Source organism: Stenella coeruleoalba (assembly GCF_951394435.1).
Source record: "Stenella coeruleoalba genome assembly, chromosome: 9".
In the NCBI taxonomy this organism is placed as follows: domain Eukaryota; kingdom Metazoa; phylum Chordata; class Mammalia; order Artiodactyla; family Delphinidae; genus Stenella; species Stenella coeruleoalba.
Window position 1 is genome coordinate 104,103,576 of NC_137155.1, and position 23,563 is coordinate 104,127,138.

Below are 23,563 nucleotides of genomic sequence, written 5' to 3' on the forward strand. Positions count from 1 at the left end.
GAGTTCAAGAGGCCCAGTTTCTCAGTGTATGTGTGTGGGGGCGTCCAGACATGTCAAAGCCAGAGACGGCGGGAGCCGCTCAGAAGCCGGGCCCTTCTCTGAATGGGGACCATGCCTTCTGCCTGCACACTGAAGCCTGGATACACAGAGCAGGGCTTCTAGCTGATTCCAAAGGGTTCCCGAGGTCTCCCAGGAGCCCCCCTCACTGCAAATATTCTCCACAAGCCCACTTCAGGTGTCGCTAACAGCAGCAGTTGGGCTGCTCCCAGTGTCTGAGAACCCGTTACCCAGGGCAGGGCTGCTGGCCATCGCGACGGAGGGAACCAGGGAGGAGGGCCCGGAGCTTCAGAGGGTGCCGTTCACACCCAGGGCGGAGTGGCCCCCTGGTCGCACTGAACAGGCCCAGGACTGGGGGGCTGCCGGGTCCCTCTCATCTCCACGGGGCCCTGCAAGCAACCAGGCTCAGTAAACAAGGGCCAGCTGGATTTTCTAGTCGGAAAATCAAGAAAACGTGTCCTCAGTCTGGGAGTCTCGGTGAGCTTGAACCCCGACGGTTCATGGGAAAACCTGTTTTGAGCAGAGACGGAGCCTTAGCTCGCTGTGAGGACAGCTCCCAGCGTCCTGCGTCCCTGCGGGCACCGGTCCAGCCACCTTCATCCCCGCAGGGCACTCTTTCCAAGATGCCACTGGGCCTGGGACAAGGGCTTCCAAAGCTCAGAGTTCTACCTTCCCATCACATATTTCATATTGCAGCAATGTGTCGATTTAAAAATTAACAGTGGGGCTTCCCTGGTGGCGCAGTGGTTGAGAGTCCGCCTGCCGATGCAGGGGACGCGGGTTCGTGCCCCGGTCCGGGAGGATCCCACATGCCACGGAGCGGCTGGGCCCGTGAGCCATGGCCGCTGAGCCTGCGCGTCCGGAGCCTGTGCTCCGCAACGGGAGAGGCCACAACAGTGAGAGGCCTGCGTACCGCCAAAAAAAAAAAAAAAAAAAAAAAAATTAACAGTGAACTTTTTTTTTTTTTTTTAGCGTGGGACCATCTTGAACCTCTCTCTGAAACACTGGGGGCCATCCCAGAAGGGCCAGAGTCCGGCGGAGGGTCGGCTGGTGTAGCAGGGACGGTCCAGTGGACGTTTCACTCAGCCGGGCAAGTCTCAGCCATTCTGTGGTTCACTGTTCCTGTTCTGAGGGTGGCTGCTGTGTTCTTTGTGATGCCCAGGGGAGAGAAGGCTGCCTGGCGGGATTACCGGTTCACTCAAGGTCAACAGCGGGGTGGAGGTGAAGCCAGGGCGGGGCTCCTGAGCAAATAATCCCCCCTCCTCTGTGGATCCGCGAATACCGTTCCTCTGTCTTCTCCGTTATAACCACAGAGCAAGAAGTTTTACAACTACAGCGCTTACATTTTAATGAAGAGCTGGGTGTGTCCTCCAAGATCCTGTTGTGAGACTTCACTCAGACGCCAGGAAGCAAGGGAATTCAGGTGGTGTCTCCCGCTGTACCTGGCTCTACAACCCAGTTATTTTCCTCTCATAAGACCCACAGTAGTAAATTTTATCGAGGAGGGAAGGAGAAAAACACCTACTAAGGAGAAACTTGCTGAATTAACCCTCTGTGCCTGTTCCCTTTCTGAAGCCCTGAAGAATCTGTGTACCGTCCCCGTGTTCAAGAGCGGTGCTTTGAATGTCTGTAGCTTCTCCCTGTCCTAATGTTTCACGTGTATCGTCCTCCTCCTTCCTGGAACACTGTGCCGTAGACGGAACAGAGTCCCTTTTCCCCATTTAGGCTGAGAAACTGAGGCTCTGAAACGTCCAGTAATCGACCTGGCAAAGACCCAGAGCTCAGGGTCCAGGCTTGACCCAGCCTGGCCACCTGCTGGCCCGGCGATAGTCGGGTAAATGATTCAGTACCTGGAAGTGTCGGATTTGTCACCTAAAATGTAGGAAAACGATACCTAACTCACAGGCTTGTTGTGATAAATGGCTTCTATAAAGTGCTCACGGAAGGCCTGGCAGAGAGCAAGGGATTTAGGAACCAGTTCAAAAGATGACAGAGGGACACACACCGAAGTGACAAAAAGTCAGCTGAACCGGCAAAACTCATTGTGTGGTATAGGACGAGTTGTAGTAAATAAGGATGGTTTTCATAAATGCCAACGGAAGGAGTAAGGTCTAGAACTGCTTCTTGATCATGACGAGGGCAAAGGAGCCTGGAGCGAGGGAGACGTTGGAGGACACTGTGGCTTAACGATTCAGGCTTCTTCCTAGCCCGTGCCGTGCGTAGCCCGTGCCCACGTTCCACCGGAACCCACCCAAGGAGAGTGTGTGGAGGCCTCCCCCGCCTGTGACATCGTCTCCTAACATGGATCTTTAAGGATAGCGTTTCTTTAGCCTCCCTGATCGTGTCCCTCACACCGAGCGCACCGATACGTGCATGAGTCAACATAGGCGAAGTCATTGATGCTGCCGGCGGTAACGCTGGCGGTAACACGAGTTAGGCATCTGCAGAAGCCGTGGGTGGACACTGGCACCTGCCATGGGATTTCTTCATCCAAAAGGTCTGTCAATATTCCCCTGGGGCCCTGCAGCTGTCTCAATTTTCTGTTAAGATTGAGATGAAACCATTACACTGGCTGATGGCATTTCCTCTACTTGGAGGGTATGGCTGGTGCAAGCGTGCGGTGCATCTGTGACGGGCCAGCGCTCTGCCGGGAGGGCTCTGAGTCTTTCTTGGAGACCCCACACACCGGGCTGTGCTCACAAATGGCCCCAGCGCCACCACTTCCTTCCTGAATTTCCTGGGTCCCCTGACGGGTGAGCAAACCGCAAACATCACCTGAACTTCTCCACCAGCTGTTAACGCCAGACGCATGTTCCCAGCCAGTGACACCTGGAAGCCAGTGACACCTGGAAACGTCTTCATTGACTTGGCCTTGTCACAGCTGAGGCAAAGCCATAAATGTTTGTATCATGTCTGTTGCAGGACTCTGAGGAGCTAAGTGTACGACACGTTCCTCCACAGACCCAGGAGCCGGAGGATGACGGCGTGAGCGCGAAGCACTTTTGCTCTGAGGCGGCGAGTCCTCCTTGGAGTTCAGCTCACACTTCTTTCCACCAGCGCCCCTTCCTCAGGAAGCCCGTGAGCAAGGGCTCTGCTCCCGTGAAGAAACCCACACCTCAAACCACAGGACCATCAAACGTTTAAGGAGGAAAGCAGACACTCGTGCTCTGCGCCTCCACGGCTCAGTGCCGGGCAGACCGGGGCGTCTGGGGCCCAGGGTCAGCACACCTGCCGGCGCCCCGCAGGGGTTCCGTCCCTACCCAAGAAGCTGCCCCGCAGGGGACGGCCCACAGCCCGAGGCTCACGGCTGGCTTCCCGGCTCCAAACACGCCCGAAGCAGGTCCCAGAGGCACACGCATGGCCTGAAACGTGGTCCGAAGACTTCATCTCGTGTCTCATTTCTTACTTTCACCAGCATCTCTGTGGATCTCTCAGAAAGCAATCCCAAAATAGGCTCGCCATGCAGCTCGGCGGGTGACTGGCCGTACAGGCGGGTGACGGGGCTGGAGCAGAGCAGGAGCCCCTGTTCCAACCTTGCTGCTCAGCACGTGCAAGGAAAAGGTCCCTCTGGGCTCGGTCTCCGTGCCGAGCAGAACAGGCCCAAAGGTTTCAGGAGGTGGCCTGGCACCGCCCTGCCAACCACTGAGCCGTCCAGGGGCGCCTGGTGTCGAAGGCTGAATTGTGTCCCCCCAAAAAAAAGATGTGTGGGTGCACTAGCCCCCAGGACCTCCGGATGTGGCCTTATTTGGAGATGGGTCTGTACAGAGGGGATGGGGTGACAACACGGTCATGTGGGTGGGCCTCAGCCCGTGCCTGGCGTCCTTATAAAAGGGGGAGTTTGGAATCAGACACAGGCAGAGGAAGGATGACACGTAGACACGAAGGCCGAGGAGAGGGCCTGGGACAGACACCCCCTCGAAGCCCTGAGGGGCCAGCCTTGTCATATCCACCCTTGTCCTGGACCCCGGCCTCCCGATGGTGAGGACACAGCTCTGTGGCCTGGACGCTCCCGCCCCCGGAGTCGCGCCTCCGTCTGGGCCTGGCTTTCTCACAACGTCCTGTCTGCCCTTTTCACATGTCTAACGTCTTCCAGTTCCCTACGTCTTCAATGATGAGGCTGACCGAGATAACCAGAAAGTTCCTACCAGCTAAAAAATGTTAGCTTTCTATGAGAAAATTAGCCAATAGGTGTGAGGTGGTCCCTCATGAACCTGGGAGAGGGAGGGGAAGGAGGGGGAGGGGGAGGGGAAGGAGGAGGAGGGGAGGAGGGGGAGGGGGAAGGGAGGAGGGGGAGGGGGATGGGAGGGAGGGGAGGGGGAGGGGAGGAGGGGGAGGGGAGGAGGGGAGGGGAAGGGAGGAGGGGAGGGGGAAGGGAGGAGGGGAGGGGAGGGGAAGGAGGGGGAAGGGAAGGAGGGGGAGGGGGAGGGGAAGGAGGGGGAGGGGAGGAGGGGGAGGGGGAGGGGGAGGGGAGGAGGGGAGGGGAGGGGAAGGAGGGGGAAGGGAAGGAGGGGGAGGGGGAGGGGAAGGAGGGGGAGGGGAGGAGGGGGAGGGGGAGGGGGAGGGGAGGAGGGGAGGGGAAGGGAGGAGGGGGAAGGGAGGAGGGGGAGAGAAGGAGGGGGAGGGGAAGGGAGGGGGAGGGGAAGGAGGGGGAGGGGAGGGAGGAGGGGGAGGGGAGGGAGGAGGGGGAGGGGGAAGGGAAGGAGGGGGAGGGGAGGAGGGGAGGGGAGGGGGGAGGGGAGGGGAGGGGGGAGGGGAGGGGGGAGGGGAGGGGGGAGGGGGAGGGGAAGGGAGGAGGGGGAGGGAGGAGGGGGAGGGGAAGGGAGGAGGGGGAGGGTAGCTCTGCAGAGAGGTCCCAGCAGCCCTGGTGACTGCGTGGGAAGAGGCTCCGGGACCCAGCCCTGGGCCATGGTGGGTACAGCGGTGGCACCAGGGCACCGTCCTCGTGCCTGGAGGGCAGGATGGCGTGCGGCAGTGTGCAAATGTTTGCTGGCAGCACGCGTGTTGCACACACCCAAGAACAACTCTGCATAATAAGAGCAGACACCAACCAAGCAAAACCGTGCCACCTGCACCGTTCTACCCAGAGACCATCAATCAACGGACCTCAGTCACGCATCTTCTCTGAGTGAGGGCCTGCATCCCCACTGCCCCCCAACCCCGCTGAGCTGAGGAGGGCCGGACACAGACGGCAAAGGGCGTGGCCTCGGAGGGCCCCTGTCGGGGGCAGCTCGCACATGTTGAAACAACGTGACACAAGTCTGTGTTCTATTGAGCACAGTGTTGTCACCAGAAAGCAATCCCGGTCTCCATCTGTGCTGACCAAGGGTAGACAGGGGGTGGACACAGGTGTCACCTTCAGCTGACAGTCACAGCACCCGACGGGGACCCAGGCTAGTATTGCTACACGTCTAAACTGAACTCTAATAAGGAAAGAATTGCTCGGTTGATGGTAACCTTGAGAGGACAGTGGCCAAACCACCTTAAAGTTTTGAGTTGCCAAGAAAGAGAATGCTAGGCATTTAACACATAACCAGATGAGGGAATTCTGTTCCAGAGACTCCAAAAGGGCGCTGAGCCAAAGAGATGGGAAACCCTAAACGTCAGAGTTCTGATGACACAGTGGTAAATATCCTGAGTAAGAAAACGAGAAAGACATCCAAAGAGACCAGGGTGGTCCGCAGTGTGAAGGACCACATACGAAAGACGGAAGCGCGCACGCAAACCAGGATCATCAGAAAGGCTGACGTCCCGAGGGGGACGGTGCAAAACACACAGGGGATAACAGGAGAGTCTGTGCACCTGTGTTTGTTTAAACCGAGTGAAGCCTCTGTCTGGTGTAGATGAAATCATTTTGGTAGATAACAAACAGAAAATCTACTCAATTACTGTCTCGCTGTGGCCATCTCTATCAGAGAATACCTTTTCAAACCAACAAGGACAGAGAAGAGACAGTTAGGGGGTCGACAGACGCTGGGGGCCGATGTTCACGGGCAGGTTCTGGTCTCCGGTCCCGTGACCAGAATAGGTTCTGCGAGTCCTCTGGGTGCAGCTGCAGCGGGTGCTGGCCACGTCCACGGCGTGTCCTCGGGATGCACAGTCTGGCCACGGCTGGTTTCAACCCCACTGTGTCCCTGGGCCTCTGGGTCTCAGGTGCGTGACCAGAAGAGGGGAAATAGCGGGTCTGGGAACCAGGCAGTCAGCTTCCCAAGGACCAGGCCAGCCTCCTGACTGGAGAGCTTGTGAGGGTTTCGAGGGAGGGTGGCCGCCAGGAGAAGAGGAGCTTATTAGGATCAAGTCACGTCGGAAAACCAAGGGGGTTGTTCTAAAGTTACAAAGGCTAGAGAGACGCGAAGTCCAAAAAGCAGTTATGAACCTTGACTGCATCTAGTTAACTAACCGCTGTAGATGATATAACTGCAATATGTGGAGCATTGGAAGATGGAGTGGAATGAGCGGCTAATAGGGGATTCCTGATTTTCTTAGTCACAACAGTGGGGTCGTAGTTACGTAGGAGAAGGTCTTTACTTTTAGGAGACACAGGCTCACGTATTTAGATATCACGATGCCTAAACCCCACTTTGAAATAGTTCAGCCAGTAAAGAAGTAAAGCACACACACTGATCACACAAAAAAGGCAAAATACGGAGCGGCAGCTGTGCGGACTCTCGCTGGTGGGAATGTAGGCGATCGTCAGATGATCATCTCAACCCGAGCATTTTAAAACTTTTGCGATAAAAAGCGTGTGGGGGGAATTATGCCAAGCTGGCGACACTGCTTCTTTGCAAAGTGCCTCTGGACTGGCCGGCAAGGAGTCCCCCCGGGGTCAGGAGGGCAGGGGGCAAGCCACGTCGCCCCCTGACGCCCCGGCTCACCTCTGGCTCCAGGCTCGTGGGTGATGGTGTAAATGGGACACTGCACACCTGGCCTTTTGCACGGTCTGCTGTGCGGGGATCTCCTGGGCTGCACGGGAGGGCGGCAGGCAGAGAGGGGCTCACGGAGCAGCCCCTGGGACATTCCTTCCTGGATCCGAGTCTGCCTGAGGGGGGCCTTGGTAGGCAGCACCCTGTATTCATCCCGTTGAATGTGGCTCTGTTCGTCACTCGAAGGCAGGTAAAACGTGTTTATAAAACGTGCGGATGGAAAAAGGCTGAGGGTGACCGTGGTGACCAGAGGTCAAACTCCCCTTGACTTTGAACAAGGATTCGTTTATCAGCAGTGAATGCAGAGTTCAATTCCGTATAAGGATGGACGGCTCGGGGCTGTGCCCTGTGATGTGCCCATTGCACGATGAACGGAAACCGGAAACGTGCAGGTCAAGGAGGAAACACAGCCCGTCGCGGCCCTTCTGAAGGCTGTGATCGGCCTCTGGGCGCAGAAACCAGAGCGGGTTCAGAAGAGGGGCCCAGCCCCGGCTCCCGCCTCTGCGAGCAGCATCGGAATGGGACGGGGAGAAGCACAGACACCCGGTGACAGGAGGTTGGATGTCTTACACATCCAGTGGCCCACCTTCAAGGAAAGGAGTGAAGAGAGGGCAGAAGCTGAACCTGAGTGCTGAACGGTGCAGACGGTGGCGCGGCCCCCAGCCCGCAAGCAGCCCCTCTGCCCTGGGGAGGCTCCGGCGGGGCGCTCCCACAGCCCAGGGGCCCCCCTCCAGAGGCTCCGCACATGCACAGCCCCACGGGAAGGCCCGGGCGCCTCCTCCCCATGTCCCTTAAAAGCTCTTCAGTCTCCGGCAGCCCAGCTTCTGCTGTGATGTAGCAAAGGAAAAGCCTTCACGGAACTGGCTGGATAGTTTCCTGTCGCCACCAACACACCTACAGCCTTCCCAAACCCAGAGGCAGTTACTCAGCTGGTTCAGAGGCCGAAAAAAGGGAGCGACAGAAAGACAGCCAAGTCAGCAACTTCTCTGGACACTTAGCTTCTCGTGCAGCCGCTTTACGTGAGGGGAAGAAAATCCTGCTTGCTTGTTGGATTTAGGAGAATTTCCCACGACTGATGGCTAGAGGCTGAGCAGGTCACTCAGACGTGGCTGAACCAGAATACTCGCTGCGGGGGTTCTGCTGGGAGTTGGGAAAAATATGGAAACCAAAGGTTTGTCTGGAAATAGATAGTTTTCTGTGTGTTTCAAGGGAAGCGATGCTTTGTCAAGTACCGTGGGCCCTGGATGTATTTCAGACGTTCCTTCTGTGGAAGTTCGAAGTCTGTGTTCCTGTTCACGACTCAGAAAGTCTCAGGTGAGTCCACAAAAGCACAAGGGGTTGGTGTCCCGTCAGCACAGGGCACCCGGGCTCGAACCCCAACACCCTCATCTGCCCGACGGGGGGGAGATGCAGGAGGGCTGGGGGGCGGGCCCAGGGCGCTCGGGGGCCGCACTCGATGTGCTCAGCCTGGCCGCTGGCCTTTCCGTCACACGTGGCCGAAGCCTGGTGCCACCAGGTGACGTGGCTCCAGGAAGAGCCGGGCCAGAGTCGCTCTGACCCTCACCCGGCCCGTCTTCGGGGCAAGGCGGGGGGCCGAGCTGTGAGCTGGGTGAGGAGCAACGCCCGCGAAAGCTGAGCTGCGGGAAGCGGCAGCACAGACCCTTCTGTCCATCTTCACGTGCCCGTGTCTTCGGCTATACGTTCTCTCTGGGTTCACGTCTAAGTATTCCTGTGTCTGTGTGTCTCTCTTGTTATTATAACTCAGAATCACAAACATTTTTCTGTTTAAGATTGCACACCAAAATAGCATCATATTCCTGTTTTTAATTTAAAAAACAGACGAGCGGAATATTGCATAATTCTTTTTAAAAAGGCAAAAAAAAAGAATTTAAAAATTAAATTCTTTAAACTTCTGAGCTACAGAATTAGACCTAGCGCATGGCCAGCCAACATCTCATGAACGCTAGCTGCCTTGTCCTTTGAAAGACAAGTCACTTGTAGCTAGAATCTCCGGGCTGTCAGCGATGGGAAAGTCGCTAGCCCGGCCGCCCTTGAATTTCCCACCAAACTGCCAACTGGGACGTCTTCCAGCCTCAGCTGGAACGGCCCTCGTGTTGGCGGAGGTGGGGGGAGAGACGTTTCGGGGGCAGCAGACGAGCAAAGATGTGGAGGGGCTGGGAGGAGGGGAGCCTGCACACTGCCGGACTGGGCGGGGTCCAGGTGGGTGGCCTGGGGGGCCGCTGACCAGGGAGCCAGGCAGTAACTCCCCTCTCCCGGGTGGAGGATGGACATGAGGAGAAGCGGGGCAGGAGCAGAGCTGCTTCATGGAGGGAAGTAAAGGCAGGAAGGTGGGGTCCAGCCAGGGGTAGGGGGGAGCAGAGTGGGCCGGTACCGTCAGATCCAGAAATGAGGGGCCTCGCTGGAGGTGACGGGAGAGGATAAGGGCAAAAGGAGCAAATGCAGAGAGAGATGGCCCCGGGGTTTCCATCCCAAGCCCCGAGTGAGGCTGAGTGACACGGGTGGGTGCTGCGGGGAGCACGTCGAACACACGACGCTGTCGTGCACACCCCACTGTCCCCGGCTGGGGCGTCGACGTCGGCTTCAGGGAGCGGGGCGCGTGGAGGCCACCCTGTCAACGCCCTACGCTCCATCACGGACCGTTTCTGCGCCATAAGGAGTGAACAGCCGGACAATACGGAGAGGTTTCAGGAAGAGGCGGCGGTTCTCCCTGGTGGAGTTTGGCGAGACCAGTAAGAGTTTAAGTGAGGCCATCGCCGGAGGGTCCTGCCTGGGAAGAGATGCCGGTGGAGATCTGAGGACAGGATTTCCTCTAAAAGTTAAGGAGGCAGGAGTGTGGAGGACAAAGGTGGGGACGCACTTGCTGGGACTGGACCTGCGCGTCTGGGGAGGCTCTATCTGCCCGCTTGTCTCTGCAGGGTACTGGCCCCTACTTCCTGCAGGACCCCGGACAGGCGACAACCTAGGTCAGGCTCTGGGACGGCCATGCCGGTCAAGAACAGTGGCCTGTCTCTAACGCCCAGCGCCAGAGTCCAGCCAGGAAGGCGCTTCCCCTTCAGAGCCCTGGCTCCGGCCCACGTACGGCAGGCCCGAGGCCCTGGTCCCCGTGGGGCTGAAGCACCACCCCAAGGCTGAAGACAGGACACCCCACGTGCCTGAGGTCCTGGCCTGTGGACCCATCGCTGACTCGGCACAGACGGAGCCCAGCGGCCGGCCGGGCTGCAGGGCGCGTGGACGGGAACGTGCCGTGTTGTGGTTGGCTCGGTGGAAGGGATGCTTTGAACTTGAGTATTTACCCTACAGGGCCTGACACCTGAGGAAGCCTCCAGGCCTGGGAGCACGCTGGATCCAGGCTGACGGTCTGCCCCCAACACCACATTATTTAGGGTGTAGTTGGAACACCCTCGCACCCCCTATCCTGGATCCTCTCTGAGGACAGTGGCCAAGCTTGGTTGACTGGGTGACCCAGCGTCTGTCAGCAGCTCTTGGCACAAGTAGGTGCTTAATAAACATGTGTCAGTTACTGTCTTTTCTACTAAACATAAAACTTACAAATCGCAACAGCTCCTATTTTTAGAGCTCTTTAGGGAAAAGGCCCTCAGACGTCACAGAACTAGTCTGAACACTGACTAAACAGTTAGAAAAGACTTACACCCAGAAGCAGCGCGTTAGGATTTTACAAAGGTGTGTAATTCCCAGGCTGGGGCTAGAGCAGCACAGGAGTGTGTCTCTGCTCTCGCTGTCCCGTGAGCAGGCGTGGAGTCGCTGCCACTTGCTACGAGACAGGACATCTGCTGCTGCGTCTCCCAGGCCGGGGGGCGTCGGGATGGCAGCCTGGCCGCGCCTTTGGGTGGTGCCAGGCTGGTCCCCACTGGCTCCACAAGGCTGGGACGGGGCTTGTGACCCCGGGCGTGCTTCCCTGCGAGGGGGCTGGTCTTGCCTGTGAGCCCCAGCGTGGCTCTGCTGAGCCCTCGAAAAGTCAGCCCACAAAGTTCCTCCCGCCGTGTGTGAGGTCTGCACGCATCTCTCCCGTCTTCCGTCACCACGACAGTCACTCGTGCAGTCGGCATTTACGTCAGACACTTTGGTCACAGACACCCCCCAGATCCCCTCCCCCTGCAGGGGGATGTGTAGTAACCACAGCCCAGACCGGCCTGGAACCTGCTAGGACACAGGAGGCTGGTGTCTCTAGTAAAGTGACAGGAGGAGAGGAGGTGCAGGTGGGTGGGAAGACGCAGACTCGGCCCGCCCCTCCTTTAGTCCTCCGTGGGCCTCCGCACCTGTAGGTCACTCGTCACCTCACGTAGTGTGAGACTGCAGGGCTGGTACCTTCCTGTGTCCCCATCTCCTGGCAGTGACTCCTGGCCATGCTGGGGACACACTGTCGGGCTGAAGGCTGCGGGGGCACCTGTGTCTGCTCCTGCTGTGCCCACATCCTGCCCGGCCCACGTGACTGCCTGTCAACTCCTCATGGCCCTAAGTGTTCAAGGACGACGGTGTGAGGCCAAGTACAGGTGAGGATGAGGCTCCAGGGTTCAGAAACGAGCCTCGCATCCCAGAGCAACGGCAAGTGCTCGCTGGGATCTCTGTGTCCCGCCCGTGGCTCCAGGACTCGGCCGCGGGGCCGGAAGGAAGAGACGGCTCTGTGTTTCGAGGCTGGTGTCGGGGGCTGGCTCAGAGGGTGGTGGTCTCCCTGCCCTTTATGTGAGATGAATGGATGGACCCAGACATCATCATACTAAGTGAAGTAGCTCAAACAGAGAAAGACAAATGCCATATGGTATCACTTACATGTGGAATCTAAAATATGACACAAATGAACTTACTTACAAGACAGAAACAGACCCACAGATATAGAAAACACACTTATGCTTACCAGAGGGCAAGGTGGGGGGATAAGTTAGGAACATGGGATTGACATGTACACACTGCCATACATAAAATAGATCACCCACAAGGACCTGCTGTACAGCACAGGGAACGCTATTCAGTATTTTGCAATAACCTGTAAGGGAAAAGAATCTGAAAAAGAATATCTATCATCTGTCTATCTATCTACCTATTTATTATCTATCATCTATCTATATATCATCTATATATCATCTGTCATCCATCTATCATCTCTCATCTATCTATCATCTATCATCTATCTACCTATTTATTATCTATCATCTGTCTATCATCTATCTATCATCTATCTATCTATCATCTATCTACCTATTATCTATCATCTATCTATATATCATCTATCTTATCATCTATCTTATCATCCATCTATCATCTCTCATCTATCTATCATCTATCTATATATCATCTATCTATCATCTATCATCTATCTACCTATTTATTATCTATCATCTATCATCTATCATCTATCTATCATCTATCTACCTATTATCTATCATCTATCTATATATCATCTATCATCTATCTTATCATCCATCTCTCATCTCTCATCTATCTATCATCTATCTATATATCATCTATCTATCATCTATCATCTATCTACCTATTTATTATCTATCATCTATGTATCTATCATCTATCTATCATCCATCTATCATCTATCTATCTACCTATTTATTACCTATCATCTCTATATATATCATCTATCTCTCTATTATCTATGTATCATCTATCTATCTACCTATCTACTTATCTATCCATGTATAACTAAATCACTTTGCTGTACATCTGAAACTAACATGACATTGTAAATCAACTACACTTCAATAAAATTAAAAAAAAAAATGAAGTGAGAGGACGTTTGCTGGCAGAGAGGGCAGACGGGCAGGAGGGGAGGACGCTGCAGCCGCGCGAGCGCAGCGGGAAATCCCGGGGGGCAGGTGCGGCCCATCCCTACCGCCACTGGCCGCCCTCCCGGCCAGAGCCCCGGCGGTACGTACAGGTGAGCACTGCGGGGCAGCGGTTCTTGGGCGCGTTCTCCTCCCTCTGCGCCACGAGCGAGCTGTCGGGCTCGGCCTGGTAGGCACACAGAGCCTCCCACTCCTTCTCCAGGCGGTTCTTGTTCTTCAGGTGGTCCTCCATGTAGGCCTGGAGGGAGAACGAGAGTCAGGAGCGCCAGCCGGGAGGGCGCGGGCCCCTGGCGGTGACGGGACGCCGGGCGGCCCGTGGGGTGCAGCCCACAGTTCCCCTGCTGAAGGGGGGTAGGGCTGGCTCGGGGCCTGGTGCAGGGCCGAGGGCTAACCAGACGCAGGGGGTGCGGCAAAGGCTGCCCCGTGCTTTGGTGGTTGGTTCAAAGGTGGCCACGCTGCGTCTGCCGCGGTGCCAAGGGGGGCGGTGAGAACACCCAGCGACCGTGAAAACAGACGCACACACCGCAGACCAGGTCTGATGCGCCAGCCCAGAGGTGGGATGTGTGTCCAGCCAGGAGCGAGGTCACGGGATGGGCGCAGTCACGGAGGCTCATGGCGCCGCACTTTGCGGGAAGAGGTTTAACACGGCGCGGGGGAGGGGCAGGCACGCGTGCAGGTGTGTCCGGTGCGGCTGGGGACAGAGAGCGCCCAGGGGCCCTGAATGTCTGGCTGGGCATCCAGGCTCTGAGGTCAGGAGTAAGGGAGGTTTGGGAGCCGGGTCTGCCTCTGTGCTTGGAAACACGCACAGGAGGACCCTGCTCTCTGCATCAAAGAAGGAACGTGCTCAGATACACGAAGAAGCTACCACCGTGCTACACGGAGGAAGCGAGCTGGAGCTGGGTTAAAAAGCAGGGCCCACAGAAACGTGTTTGTCGGTAACTTCAGTCTGAGAAAGCACCTCAGTTGTCATGCTCTGCACTCAGTCTCATTTTCTTTTTCCCCATCGCAGAGAACCACTGCTTACCAACAGATACTATGATGCAATAATTGTTTGAAATATTTTCAGTGAAAACTACGGAACACACTGTTTGAAAACTATTGTATTATCCAAGCAAAATCGTGTCCAAGTGGTTTCTCTTGGACAGAAACGGAAACCACACCCTCCCAAGATCCTCCAGAGCCTGGGCCAGGCGCTCAGCCAGGGGTCCCGGTGGGGACAGCCAGGAGGCGGGGGGACCCTGCCCGGCACCATGGCTGCCGTTTAGTCCCCAGATGACGGCTGCCTATGCGCACAGGCCCCAGTCCAGGGAGGGAGCACAGGTGTCACCAGCGGTGACGACAATCCCGCCACTCGCCACACAGTCGAGGGCAGGGAGCTCAGACGGGCCTTCGCTAGGGCTGCCCCCGCTCCCGTTTCTGTTGGCACAGAAGTCATTTTTCTTGAAATTGGCTGGCTTTTCTGAACCCACCGGGGGTGCTGCATTTAAGACACTGGGCTGCTCTGATGTGCGCAGCGTCACGTGGCTGGCAGTGTTAAAAAACAAAAACAACAACCCGAGTATCTGACCCACAGCTGCTCTGATCTTAATTTGTCAGGCACTTGTCTGTTGGCAGCGATACTAGGAGGACTGGATGGGGAGACAAAGGCCTCCAGAACGTTCCCTCCACAAAGACTCCCCAGCCAGTGCTGCCTACTCACCTTATTGATCTGTTCAGTCCAGAAACGACTGTGATTTTAAGGAAGAGCGTTTCAAAGGACCAACCCGGGCGGCTTTATCGCACCCAAAGGAGATAGTGGTCCCATCCTCTAACATCTTGCTTGTGGGTCTTCAAACATGCCCGCACAGCAAAATGAAACACACACGCACACACGAGGCCAGGTCTCCAGCGGTCAGGCACCCCGATGTCCGGCCAAAGCTTACACCCGTCCCACATCACCCCGACCCCTCCGTCAGCCCCCTCGCCCACTCACTCCAGCTGACCACCCGGCTCGGATCATCCCCCCCACTGCTCTTGGCCACCCCGGCTCATCGGCACCCACTCCAGGGGACAGAGAGGCATGAGAAAAGGAAGGACAGTCCACCAGACAGTCGTGCTGGGGTCCCACACTTCTCAGGGAAATGTTGACTACAGCGACTTGAACTGTCTTGTATTATTCACTCAGCAAACACTGACTGTAGTCCATGTTGGTCTGACTGGTGTGTGTATCAATGTGCGTGAGCTGAACCAGAGCTCGGAAGCCGGGTGCCTGGTGGGCGATGTTCCAGGGGAGAAGTCACCCTCGGGGCCGCCTGGCCCAGCAGCTGAGGGCCCCCCGGCAGGTATGGCTCCGGGAGGGCCAGCGACGGGGCCCTGGGTGACGGTCACATATCCCTCAGCCCCCTGCTCCAGCCGCTTAGGGAACCAGCAGATGGTCTTCTATGCAGAAGACCGAGAACTGTGACCATGAACCCCTTTTCAGGCACAGACCGTGAACCTCAGAAGCTCACCCTCATCAGGAACAGAAACATCGCAGCAGTTCTAAGTGCCCGGCCACTGCCAGCCCCTGGTGCCCACACAGCTCACAGGTTTCTTTGGGTGGGGAAGAAGCAAACTTAAGGGCACAATCTAGAACGTGTAAACACAGAATGCTTTCTTTTGGGACAATCATTATGGAATATCAGATACATATTTCTTGTACCAAAGCTACCCTAATAAGGATGACACTTAAGTTTGGGGAAAGACCAACTAGCTTATTATCTAGCTTAAAATATGGTGTGTGCGGGGGTCCCCGGGAAGGAGGGGTAGTTCTGCGTAAAGTGTACAGTCTCAGTGCTTCTGTGGTTACTTTCCCCAAGACTGGTTAATGTACAGTCTTACAAATGGATGTAAAACTGTTTCTGGCAAAACGATTTGGGATCCTCACTTTTCTTTGGAAAATACTCTGTTCACAGAGTCCATCATGAATGAATAAGCTTCTTTCAATAAAATGTGATGGATTCTAAAATGATAAACCCTGGCAGGTTGAATCAGGTCTCAAATGTTGTCTGCAAAAGGGGCATCGGCTATATCGTAATTCCTGTAAACCGCAGCTGTTTTAAGTTTCACATTTATCTTAACTGTGGAAAGTGAAATCATGCTGCAAGTGGACTTGAATTTCTAAACTTATGGCAAGAAGTATCAACTGGGACTGTAGTACGCAAGCTTGAGTGACACAGGGAGGAAACAGTCGTTACGAACATTATTACTTTGTTTCATTGAGAATGAGCTCATCTAAAGATACACTTGATTATATGAAAACTGAGATAAAGTTTTCATCCTCTCAGCACGTATTACTACATTCGTCTGTGTTTGCCCTGCTCCGGTCATTTCAGTTTGACCTATTCGTTGTTTCCCTATTAGTATTTTTACAGAACATCACTCACTGTGTTCAATGGACATGATTCCCATCCACGTCTGAGGAGCTTTTGCTCTTCCTGTTTGTGGATTAGATGTTTTTCTTCTGAGACCTGAGAGTATGTTTCATGTTGTCTGTCAGGAAGCTAGGCCTTGGTAGTAAACTAACGTGTTTTATACAAATACAAAACCTGCCACCATAGCTCAATACGACGAGGCCCCTTCTCGTCAAGGGTGTGAGAACAGGTGTAGCGATCCTCCCCAGACACCATCACCGCCCGGAATGATTAGGTGAGTTAACATGAAATTTAAACACGATGCACGTTCTTCCCCCAGACTGTAGGTGTGCTAAAAGGTGACATTTAAAATACTTTCCTTTAACGTGTGCGTGTGTGTGTGTGCGCGCGTGTGTGCGTGTGTGTGTGCGTGTGTGTGCGTGCGTGTGTGTGTGTGTGTGTGTGTGTGTGTGGTAGGAACGGGAGGAGGGCTTAGTTTAAAAAACAACAACTAACTTTTTATTCCATAAATAGCACATGTAGAAAACGAAGGAAAGCAGAATGAAAACAGAAGCTGCTGCTGACGTCTCCACCTGGAGCCAAACAGCAAGGCCTGGGATAAACTCCACCATTTCGGGCACAGGTGTGAGCTGCTTTTTTTCTGTTCTGACAACCGTTGCTTAAGCTTTGGGCGACATCAGTATTATAGACTTTTCTTATTTAAGTTGAAAAGATGCTGAGATGAGGGTCTTATAGACACAGAACTGCTGGTGTCCTCCTGCTGCCGTGGCCTCCTCCTCCATCCTCCCTCACATCCCCTTTCTGGTTCCTTCACAGGCTGGCATTTCTGGTCACAATACCACCTGCTTCAAAAGCCACCAATGGTGCCCAGATAGCATTGTCCTTTGTCCAGACTTCACTTTACTAACCTGCGACTCCGTCCCAATAAGAACACGTCCCACTGTTTGAAGCCTCCGCCGTCACCATCATTCTGGACGCTTTCTTCAAGCCGATTGTTCTGTCATGAATCTACCCAGAAGTCCAGGTCAGTACGGATGCGTCCTCCTCCTTCATGCCCATCACTGCCTTCTCTCATCTTGCTTTCCTACAACCCACCCCCGCCTCAGACACTAGTTTAAAAGCTGCATTTCCGTGACGTGGACCCCAGTCGGCTTTGTGGGACCCCAGTCGGCTTTGTGGGCACCCCCCCTCCTCTCATGAGCTCACTTGTTCAGGGTGGGGCCCGTGTCGCATGCACTTAGCAAACAGTCAATATGTGTTGAATGACTGATCGTAGCCTGGAAAATTCTGTAAGAAATTTGTGCTCCAGGTAAAAATTGTATATTGATGGCTGGCATGCCAAAAAGTTTGCCAATGAATCTTCTGAAACTTGGAAGAACTGCCCCCAAAAGTACCAAAGGACTTCGGAACGTTTCATTGAATACTTCCTGCTGCTTTCCTCCTTTCTGCGTTAGCCACCAAACAGCTTCACAGTTCATGTCGACGGGTGGCTCCAAGTCCTGACGTTCCAGCGACAGCCCCGAGGTCGCGGCGGTCTCACAGGCCTGGAGGAGCAGCCCCAGGTCAGAAAGCGCTTCTCCCAGACTCTCCTCCGTTTTGGTCTTAACCATCCTCAGGGTCCAGGTCTGGCGCTGTCTCCCTGAGACGCTTCTGTGGACTCCTGTGCCCTCAACGAGTGGCCCTCACTGGGGACGTTCCATGCACTGTCACTAGTGTAAGAAGCCTGTCTTCCCCATGGGTCGTGAGCTCCTGGGGGTTAGGGACCCGTCTTATACCAACATCATCAGCCTGCACAGAGGAAGCTCTGGGATACACAGAGCAGAGCAGGACGAATCGCCAGCACTGTAGCGGGGGGCCAGCCAGGTGAAGGGGATCCCCCGCCATGTCCATGCAGAAGACCTCTGTCAAGTGGAGTCAGGGCTCCGCACCAGTTGGTTCAAGTTGAAGAGCTTATACAGATGAGCTATGACAGCTACCCCGGTTCTTAAAGAACGTCTGGAAGTAAGTCAGTCTTTAATGTTGAAGAGTTACTCACTCCACTCAGCTAGATTCTGGGTGACGGGGGTGGGGGGACTGCAAGGGTTCTCGGCTGGAAGGACACAGCGTTGTGTTTCCATGCTCCTGGAGCCTGTCAGGGGAATTTCACTCGAGCTAATTCCAGATGAGCCCCGAGTGCAAAGGTTTCTAAAACCTTCTTGAATTGTGATATTTTCAAGGGCCTAGGTTTGATGTACTTGCATAAAGATAATCCCCATATCCCGAGGTTTCAGATATGGGCTTTCCAAGTTTGTAGCCGAACCCGCTGACACTGACCTCGTGACCCCCGACCACACAACACCATCATTTACAACAGGCTGAAGATGGACCTGCATTTCTTCTGAGTTTCTTGCTCCTTGAGGATCGCGTCAGCTTTCACGAGACCCATTTTATGAGCTGTTGACTCAGTCTAAGGTTTTCCTCTTTAATCTGCCTCTCATCTCCGACTTCATCCTCCCAGCGCCGCAGCTCACATCCCCTTTTCTAGCCCACACAATTCGACTGTTTGGGTAGGAAAATGACCAACAGTTTCTGGGGCAGGGGGACCACGTACCACCTGATGACTTTTCAGGAAATGCTCTCGCGTGTTGAACAAACCACTGGCTTCCAGGTTCACTGGAATCATTTTACACAGAATCCCAGAACTTGTGGAACGAAAGGGTTACTGCCATTATAAAGTGGAGACTTGTGTCCACAATTTGTTACTATCACTCAGATATATTCTGCACTGTCTTCTGATCAAATTGTCAGCATCTTCAGGTCAAGAAAGCAATTCCTAGGAATATGGAATCTGGGTTGTGGAGCACAATAGAGTTTTGTTAATCACAGGAGCACTTTGTGTCTTTGGGAGATTAATTTCACCCATCACTCACAGAGTCTCTGTGAGTGCCTGAGGGAGCTTCTCCAATAGGAAGGCAACTCTAATAAATGGAGAAGGCGTTCGGCTTGATTCTGAAAGACTTCTTAACAGTGTGATAAACAAAGAGGTCTGGTGCCCACACGACGACTTTTTGGGCAAACCATCTAACCTCACTGACCCTTAATTTACTGCTGCATAAAACCGGGAATCATAGTACGTATTTCTAAGGTGGTTCTGACGCTTGACTGAGTTCATATATCAACTATACTTTGTAACTATAAAGTATATACAGATGGAAGGGATGGTGATTCTCATTAGAAAATCTCGTAATGTCTCTTCTGTATTCTGTGACTACACGGCTCTGGGGACATTGACCATTATCTAATGAAAACCATTATCTAATGAAATGTGATGCGTTAAGTCCGCAGCTTGAGTGGAGAACTTGAGGGGCGTCGCCGTGGACAGACGTTGCTGTCGGTGTGGTCAACCTTGCTGGGTACTATTAAACCGATGAGAAGCAATGCCACTAAGTACATAGCTTGTGGTTTCAACACTGCTTCTGATCCACAAGGGACAGTGGTCCTTCTCACAAGCCCGCAGTTTTCTCACCACGTGGATCTCGCGGATCCGGCCCTGGAGCTCGTCCCTTCTACGTGCTTCTCATTGCTGGTTTAATAGGGAGGCGTTTCCTGACCAGTCTCGAGGAGTCACTGGAAATGCCAGTTTAGGAGATGATGGACGTGAAGCTGAGCTGCTGATTTCTGGTGTGGAAAGAGCTCGTGATGCCGTGTGGGGCTCTGCCCTGGCACCTCAGATCATGTCGGGATCTGGACTGTTTCACAGGCACCATTTTACTAGCGTCAACATCAAGGATCAGTTTTCAGGGTCACAAGGAAAGAATCCCACTTACTAAAATCTTCTATTTCACCACATGTAACAAGGGCTTCGGGCCATGATTGCTCTAAGAACAGCTGAGGGCACCTGGCTCCGCGGCCCCCCTGGCCGCCTCCGTGCTGCAGGACAGGCGTGCTGCTGTCCGCCTCCGAATGCTGGGAGGATGGGTCTGGAGAGCTGTGCAAGTTCGTCTGAATCCAGCCCGCAGAGCTGGGATCCCGGCTGCCAAAGTGCTCAACCAAACCCACGTGGGGGCGGCCGCGAGAGCCCGGGTGGACCACACGGTTTTAGCTCTGTTAAAGGGCACAGAAATGATGTATGCTGGCATCTCTTACCGCTAGCAACGAGAGGGTGACATACTGGGAGGGGCAAGAGGACTTATTAAAGAGAATAATGAAAATAACCTTTTAACACAAAATACTAGAACTCATAAGGATGGTGGACCATTGCTGAAAACAAGCAAACTAAGATCCAGTTGGCACCATGTCGCATTGCTCAATACAGTTGGAAACCAGTAATGTCAGCATCAAACCGTGTCCGCACAGATCTTGGGAGACTTCTGTTGCTTTGTGAGTCTTCAGACGTGAAACAAGTAGAAACTGTCCCAGTGAAAGTTCATTTCACAATGATGCTGCCAGGAACAAGCTTCTTCCTCTGAGGAGCAGGTGTAGTAAAGGAAGGTGGGTTTTTGGAAGATCCAATTATTATTAGGAAAGCGTTGTCTCTATGCCCTTCTCGGGTTGGGTGCCTATTACAACAATCAGACCTTTTGTTGGAGTAAGAATACAGCCTTTACGTTTCCCTTCCTTGTGAGGGGACCATAGGCTGGTGTTTCAAAGCCAGGCAGAGTCAGATGAATGCTTTTAAAAGCCAGTAAGCTGATTCTGCTGCCATCTGGGGAGACGATGACCTTTCTTCCTTTAAAAATAATCATTGTCACCCGTCTTCATTAATACATTGAAGGGAAATGTTTATGCTACATGTTTGAATGCCAAAAGTAAGACATTTAAATTCCAAGCAAAAAATATGAAAAGATGAAAGGAGAAATTAGATGGGGTTAATTGTCTGGGCTTAGCACATATGGACACAGAGACGCGGGAAGAGCAAACTGCTCGATGAAAAAGGTATTTTGGTTGTCTCTAGATTGCTGCATCTGGCACATTTTAAATGTTATTTATTAATATTATGCATCAGGCAGGCTAAGATATTTGGAATTAGAAATTCAAAGTAGTCCGTTCAAGCTCAAGGAAGGACAGATACGGTTAAATGATCAGAGGGTAGTTTTGCTGTTTCTTAGCTTAGGAAAGATTTGCTTGAATGGAATCACAAACCATGCAATTGTATTGGAAACGCCATCTGACTGCGATAAAAATAACGAGTGAGGCTCCGCCCCCGTGACTCACCCTCTGTTCTCACACCTGCCCAACCTGCCCAACGTCTCACCTGTCGTGGGGCTCCTGGTCTCACCGGATAGTTAAACACGCACCGCTTTATCGCCTTCAAACGAGGAACTTAAGATGCAGAGCAGCTATGCACACATCGTATTAAAAAAAAAAAAAAGGGAGGGGTTCCCTGGTGGCGCAGTGGTTGAGAGTCCGCCTGCCAATGCAGGGGACACGGGTTCGAGCCCCGGTCCGGGAGGATCCCACATGCCGCAGAGTGGCTGGGCCCGTGAGCCATGGCCGCTGAGCCTGCGCGTCCGGAGCCTGTGCTCCGCAACGGGAGAGGCCACAACAGTGAGAGGCCCGCGTAACGCAAAAAAAAAAAAAAAAAAAAGGAAAACACGCAGACCCAGACCAGGCCAGCTCAGCGCACGGTCCTGCGTTGGCAGCGTGGGGTCACGTGGGAGAAGTCAGCACTGTTTGGAATCCAGCCTCTGGGTCACGTGTGCTAAGCCTAAAGGAGCACGAACGGGAGCAAAGGAATCAGAAAGAGTAAATGAAAGACCTTCACGCGGCCTTTTCTCTTTTTATTACATTTTAGGTATCACCTCCGTGGAAATTTGCTTTTGAGGAGGAAACACTCCCACGTGAACTTGCAGTGGGCAACTCGCTTTCCTTATCCTAGTGAATTGGGACGTGGTTAGAAACAGATGAAATTGACCAGCAAAAGCCCCGAGCGTGGGCAGCAGAATTGGCTTCGCTGATAAATGGGAATCAATGCCGTTTCTTCCAAATCCTTCCCCCGAAAGCTCTGTTTCTCAAGCTGAGCTGTTTTGAAGACCGCCTAGGATCTTTGCGGGCCCAGCGACCCCTGAAAACTGTTCTCACGCTGCCTCAGTGTGATTTAGAAATGTGCTCCCGTTCTTTGTGTGGTAACCAAGCGGGCTGTGCAGTGATAGAGATTTTAAATTGTTAAAATAGTAGAGAAAAGTTCATATGCTTCCAAATGCAAAGCCTTTAAGAGTAAGTCCCCAGCTTAACACTCATTTTAGGCGGAGACAGTGAGCAGGAAAACCCCAGGACAGAGAAGCAGCATAGAAGGAGAAACAGAATACGCTGCGCTGGTTTGGAGGCTGTGAACCGTGGATCATCTTGTTTTGTTTAAAATCCTTTTTCTAGTTGAAAAATAAAATATGTGGAAGAGCTAAGAAAACCAATAAAAGCTTTAAAGCAGCGGTCCCCAACCTTTTTGGCACCAGGGACCAGTTTCGTGGAAGACGATTTTTCCACGGATGGGGTTAGGGGCATAACATTTATTGTGCGCTTTATTTCTAGTATTATTACATTGTAACATATGATGAAATAATTATACCACTCACCTTCATGCAGGATCTGTGGGAGCCCTGAGCTTGTTTTCACTTGCCACTCACCGATAGGGTTTTGATACGAGTCTGCAAGCAGCTGATTTATTATGGTCTCTGCGCAGTCAAACCTCTCTGCTAACGATGGTCTGCATTTGCCGCTCCCCAGCGCCAGCGTCACCACCTCAGCTCCACCTCAGATCATCACGCACCGGACTCTCGTGAGGAGCGTGCAGCCTAGATGCCCCGCGCACGCAGTTCACAGTAGGGTCCACGCTCCTATGCGAGTCTAGTGCCGCCGCTGATCTGACAGCAGGTGGAGCTCAGGTGGTCATGAGAGCGATGGGGAGCGGCTGTAAATACAGATGGAGCTTCGCTCACTTGCCCGCCGCTCACCTCCTGCTGTGCGGCCCCAGCCCCTGACAAGCCACGGACTGGTACTGGTCTGTGGCCCACGGGTTGGGGACCCCTGCCTTAGAGAACACCACGTGTTTTTACAAAGTACTGCTGGGACGGTTTCCCCGAGAACAAGTTCCTTGCTCCTATGTGGCACTGAGACGGGGCGCATGCACCCCACGTGCTTTTGGAAGAGTGAAGAGAAGGAAAAGGCAACTCCTCGCAGAGCAGTGAGTTAAGAGGACATGAAAACGAGTTAAATCTCTATTTTGTAGAGCTTAACTAATTGGAATCTTCAATTACTATATTTTTATTATAATAATTTTGAGTTTTGGTATTCTAAATCTAGAAGAGTCCAGCCTGTGAGAAAGCATACCGATTGTAAGAGACAGTTTTCTGAATGACCTGCAGGGTGTTTCCTGGGGTCAGGA

The 23,563-nt window shown here is 53.5% G+C and overlaps 1 protein-coding gene across 4 annotated transcripts in view; it reads right to left on the reverse strand.

The window, feature by feature from the left end:
- PTPRN2 (protein tyrosine phosphatase receptor type N2) overlaps window positions 1-23,563 on the reverse strand; it is a 697,620-nt gene that overhangs the window by 48,951 nt on the left and 625,106 nt on the right. For all 4 annotated transcript variants that reach the window (XM_079932273.1, XM_079932275.1, XM_079932274.1 and 1 more), the window contains exon 15: window positions 12,902-13,049. In XM_079932273.1, the coding sequence (XP_079788399.1) occupies window positions 12,902-13,049 (148 nt within the window). The remainder of the gene's footprint in view (window positions 1-12,901; window positions 13,050-23,563) is intronic.